This window comes from Phaethon lepturus, unplaced genomic scaffold (assembly GCF_000687285.1).
Source record: "Phaethon lepturus isolate BGI_N335 unplaced genomic scaffold, ASM68728v1 scaffold32146, whole genome shotgun sequence".
NCBI classification, from domain to species: Eukaryota; Metazoa; Chordata; class Aves; order Phaethontiformes; family Phaethontidae; genus Phaethon; species Phaethon lepturus.
Window position 1 is genome coordinate 2414 of NW_010547398.1, and position 4811 is coordinate 7224.

Consider the following 4811-nt stretch of genomic DNA (forward strand, 5'->3'; position numbering starts at 1 on the left):
CGGGGGTCCCACAGGACCCATTGCTTCCCATGGGGCCCCATCCACCCCTGCTGATGTCCCCAAGCCTCCATGCTTGTGCTCAGCCCCGGCTCCTGCTCCGTCCCCTCCAGATGCTCAGCCTCCACCGCCAAGTCCCTGCTCTTCCGTTTCCTGCCCTTCCTGCACTGGCTGCCCCGCTACCCGGTCAAGGACTGGCTTCCTGGGGACATTGCCTCGGGCTTCAGCGTGGGCATCATGCACCTGCCCCAGGGTGAGCGATGCCATTCCTGTGCCATGCCCAGGTTGCCAGGGGCTCCCCACAGGCAGGGGGGCTGGGGCTCGGCTGTCTCTGACATTTCTCCCTGCTCCCCCATGACCAGGGCTCGCCTACGCACTGCTGGCCGGGCTGCCACCTGTGACCGGTCTCTATTCCTCCTTTTACCCCGTCTTCCTCTACTTCTTCTTTGAGACATCCAGACACAACTCTGTGGGTGAGCTGAGGGACCACGTGCTCCCATGGGGATAGCGGGGAGGGAGCGAGGATGAAGGGGGCACTTTGAGCCTGGCCCAAGGGGACAAGTGCCTGTGGACCTCAGAAAGGTCCTGGTGCTGACCTTTGGCTCCCTGCCCACACCCCACCTGCTCCCAGGCCCCTTTGCCGTCATCTCTGTCATGATCGGGAGTCTGACAGACTCCCTGGTGCCCAGCGAGAACTTTCTGGAGTCCGTCAACGGCACCAACATCATAATGGTCAATGAGGAACGGCGAGATGCTGCCAGGGTGGAGCTGGTGGCCACCATCACTGTCCTGACGGGCATCTTCCAGGTAAGGGGGCCCCAGGACAACCTGGCAGAGAATGGAGTGCCGTGGTGCCCCATGGCTGCAAGCTGCAGGGCACTCCTCCTGCCACCTCTCCTTCCAGGTGGCCCTGGGCCTCCTGCAGTTTGGCTTCGTGGTGACCTACCTCTCGGACCCGCTGGTACGTGGCTACACCACCGCTGCTTCTGTGCATGTTCTCATCTCCCAGCTCAAGAATGTCTTTGGGGTCTCCCTGAGTGAGCACTCAGGGCCGCTCTCGCTGTTCATGGTGAGTGGGAGTTTACTGCTGCCCTTGGACCCTCAGGCACTCACCTGTGGGGCACACAGAAGCCCCCAAAATCCTGTGGGGGAGGCATCTGCATTCCTGAGCCCGTTCCCTCGTCCTGTGTTCTCTAGACCTTCATTGAGATCTCCCAGAAGCTGCGAGAGACCAATGTGGGCACCCTGGTGACAGCCATCATTGCCATGTTGGTCATCTTCATCGTGAAAGAGTTCAACCATGAGTTCGCTGACAAACTGCCCATGCCCATCCCCATCGAGCTTATCACGGTACCCAGAGCTGCCCCAGCTCCCTGTGGGGATGCAACCATGAGTGGCTCTATCCCCTATCCCCTATCCCCTCCAGTGTAGGGAGGGGTGGGATGGGGTGCCTTGGCAAGTGCAGCTTCAGGGCATGCGTCCCCTCCTCCTCCACCACGGACCCTGTGCAGGAAGGCCCTGCCTCACTCCAGCCATCCTCCCCTAGATCGTCATCTCCACTGGCATCTCCTACGGTGTCAACCTGAACGCCAAATTTGGCATCTCCGTGGTGGGCAACATCCCCAGCGGGTGAGCAGGGCCAGGTGGTGAGGGTGGCTGCGCCAGGGCACCGCACTGCCCACAGGACCCCCCTTTTGAGCCCCGTCTCCCTGTCTTGGCTGTAGGTTGAAGCCACCTGTGGTGCCTAACATCAGCTACTTTGGGCAGGTGGTGGGCAATGCCTTTGCCATTGCGGTGGTGGGCTATGCCATCTGCATATCCCTGGGCAAGATCTTCGCCCTGAAGCACGGCTACAAAGTAGACAGCAACCAGGTGATGCTCCAACATGCAGGGCCCCTTCCCTGGGTGGAAACCAAGCTTGTACTGCTTGCAGGCGGGGGAAGGCATGGTGCTGCCCCACTGCTGCTCTGTCCCTGCAGGAGCTGATTGCGCTCGGCCTCTGCAACTTCCTGGGGGGCTTCTTCCAGTGTTTCGCCATCAGCTGCTCCATGTCGCGGAGCCTGGTGCAGGAGAGCACAGGGGGCAACAGCCAGGTGGGGCTGGGCAGCGCTGCCTCCCTCTGCGGGGCTGGACCTGGGGCAAGGAGCACAGCAAGAGGTGGGGGGCTCACCTCTCGCCTCCTGCTCCCCTTCCGCTCAGGTAGCCGGTGTCATCGCATCCCTGGTCATCCTGGTGACCATCCTGAAGGTTGGAGAGCTCTTCCGGGACCTGCCCAAGGTACATCTGGTCCCACAGCCTCTATGCCATGTCCCACCCCTGTGCCCGTCCCATGGCAAAGTGGTGTGGCAGGGGAACAGCCAAGGGCCGCCCCCAGACCTGCCCTCAGCATCTTCATAGCTGCAGGGACTTCTCTCCTAGGCCATCTTGTCTGCCATCATCATCATCAACCTCAAGGGCATGTTCAAGCAGTTCAGTGACCTCTGCACACTCTGGAAGTCCAACCGGGTGGACCTGGTAAGGCACTGACCAGCCCCGGGGCTTTGCTCTTGTCCCTGGAGAGGGTTTCTCCACCCTCCCTGAGGCATGCAGGTGCCAGCGGGGAGGCTGTGCTGCAGCTGACCGTGTCCCCCCTCCAGATGGTCTGGATTGTGACATTCGTGGCCACTCTCATGCTGAACTTGGACATCGGCCTGGGGGCCTCAGTGGCCTTTGGCCTGCTCACCGTCATCTTCCGCACCCAGCTGTGAGTACCCTGGGGCTGGGGCCCTGGCCGTCTCTCCCGTCACTCCTGGGCAGGGGAAGCCCGTGGTGACCTCAGCCCCTTGCTCTGCTCCCCACAGCCCCCACTACTCCATCCTGGGGCGCATCCCCGACACCGAAGTCTACAGGGACGTGGCTGAATACCGAATGGTAACAGCACCAGGGCGTGGGAGAAGAGCTGCCGGCAGTGGAGGAGCAGTTCAAAGCACCCCCAGGAGCTGTTCACTGGGGACAGGAGCAGGGACATTTTGGGGGAGGGAGGGAAAGGGAGCAGGAGGCTCTGTCCCTGGGGTAGCACCCTCCCATCTGTCCCCAGGCACAGGAGGTCCCTGGTGTGAAGATCTTCCGCTCCTCCTCCACCCTCTATTTTGCCAACGTGGAGCTGTATGCCGAGGCCCTGAAGAAGAAGGTAGGAGAGCTGTCAGCCCCCCAGTGCTCCCCATGCCCCCCGCCTGCTGAGACCACAGCAGCAGTGGGGCGTCCAGGGACACGGGGCTGCATTGTTTTGCAGAGCGGCATCAACGTGGATCACCTGATTGAGAAGAAGAAGAAGGCCCTCAAGAAGCTGAAGAAACAGCAGAAAAAAGCAGAGAAGGAGAAGGCAAAGAGGAAAAAGGTGCTTCCCTGCTGTGGGGGACCCCTCTGGTGACACCTTGCGCCACCTCCCTGCCTTGCCCTGACCCTTCTGCCCCCGCATTTGCCAGGCTCAGTGGCTCATGGGGTTCCTGGTTCATCCTGGGGCACTGGGTGAAGAAGAGGCACTGGGGCAGAGTAGGGCCATGGCATCACACCCAAGGTCAGCCGGGAAAGCCCTGCCTTTAATGATTAGGTAGTAGAGCCAGTGAGTCATTGCCATTTGGCGAGTTAATCAGAATTAAGGGCAAGAGCAAAGGCTGACCTGGTGCCAGCTAATGATCCTGGCTCTGGAGAGGGTCACTGGGAGGAGGGGTGGGTCCCAGCGCACCCAGAAGAGCCCAAAAGTGGGTGAAGGTGCGAGCGAGGCACCCACTCCCTGCCTGTGCCCTATCACAGCCTCACCAGACCGCACTTTGCTATAGGGCAGGGTGAGCCCGGGGGGGACACTGCCCAGCCAGGAGTGCCACCAGGCCCCAGCTGGTGAGGCCGGGTCTCCTTCCCTCCCCCAGGACACAGAAGCTGGGCACAATGGTCCAGGCGTGGCGGTGATCGAGCTGAGTGGAGCAGAGGGCAGTGCACCTACCCAGCCCACACTGCGCACCCTGGGACTGCCCCAGCCCAGCTTCCACGCCATTATCTTGGACTTCAGCCCTGTCAGCTTCATGGACACCGTCTCCATCAAGATTCTGAAGAATGTAAGGTGCCAGGGGAGTGGGCAGGCCAGCAGCCTCGCTGGGGGCATCCCCAGGGCCCTGCAGGGTGGCCTGATGGCTGCTGCCCATCCCTCTTCCCGGCTGAAATGTGTTTTCTGCCATTTGCAGATCTTCAGGGATTTCCACGAGATAGAAGTGGACATCTTCGTTGCCAGCTGCCCAGGTGAGGAGGCTCTGCGGAACCATCAGCCCCTGCCGGGCACGACCACACCTTTGGGACACACCTGCTGTCCCCACCTCCAGGGTTTCCCCAGGGCACAGGTGCTGCAGTTTGTCCCAGGGATCCAGTCTGAGCTCTGTGGCCCCTGGCTGGCATGCTGTATCCCCCGTGCCAGCCCTGGTGCCCCTGCAGCACGGGGAGAGCGAGGCTCCTCTGAGTGGTGGGTGGTGCACTCAGCTGGGTGCCATAGCTTCGGATGCTTCTCCCTCCACACAGCATCCGTCCTTGCCCAGCTGGAGCGGGGCAACTTCTTCACCTCGGCCATCACCAAGCACTGCTTCTTCCCCTCGGTGCATGACGCCGTGGTCCACATCAGTGGGGAGCAGCATCAGGCCTCGGTAAGCACCCAGCCTCATCATCCCCATCACTGTGATGGAGGGGGGGCAACTAAGCCAACCCCTCCCTGTCTGTCTCCCTTAGGTGGACCTCAGCACCAGAATGTAGCCCTGCAAGAGGAAGACATCTCCCCAAGGAGCTGGCCAGAC

General features: G+C 61.5%; 1 protein-coding gene across 1 annotated transcript in view; it reads left to right on the forward strand.

Annotated features, from left to right (window-relative positions):
* SLC26A6 (solute carrier family 26 (anion exchanger), member 6) overlaps positions 1-4770 on the forward strand; it is a 5070-nt gene extending 300 nt beyond the window's left edge. Inside the window, exons 2-19 of the mRNA XM_010289638.1 lie at positions 111-250; positions 360-470; positions 629-804; positions 902-1066; positions 1195-1347; positions 1544-1626; positions 1722-1869; positions 1977-2090; positions 2197-2274; positions 2416-2511; positions 2634-2740; positions 2838-2907; positions 3074-3166; positions 3269-3373; positions 3903-4088; positions 4215-4269; positions 4543-4664; positions 4747-4770. Of these exons, the coding sequence (XP_010287940.1) occupies positions 111-250; positions 360-470; positions 629-804; positions 902-1066; positions 1195-1347; positions 1544-1626; positions 1722-1869; positions 1977-2090; positions 2197-2274; positions 2416-2511; positions 2634-2740; positions 2838-2907; positions 3074-3166; positions 3269-3373; positions 3903-4088; positions 4215-4269; positions 4543-4664; positions 4747-4770 (2026 nt within the window). The remainder of the gene's footprint in view (positions 1-110; positions 251-359; positions 471-628; positions 805-901; positions 1067-1194; positions 1348-1543; positions 1627-1721; positions 1870-1976; positions 2091-2196; positions 2275-2415; positions 2512-2633; positions 2741-2837; positions 2908-3073; positions 3167-3268; positions 3374-3902; positions 4089-4214; positions 4270-4542; positions 4665-4746) is intronic.
* The last annotated feature ends 41 nt before the right edge of the window (positions 4771-4811 follow it).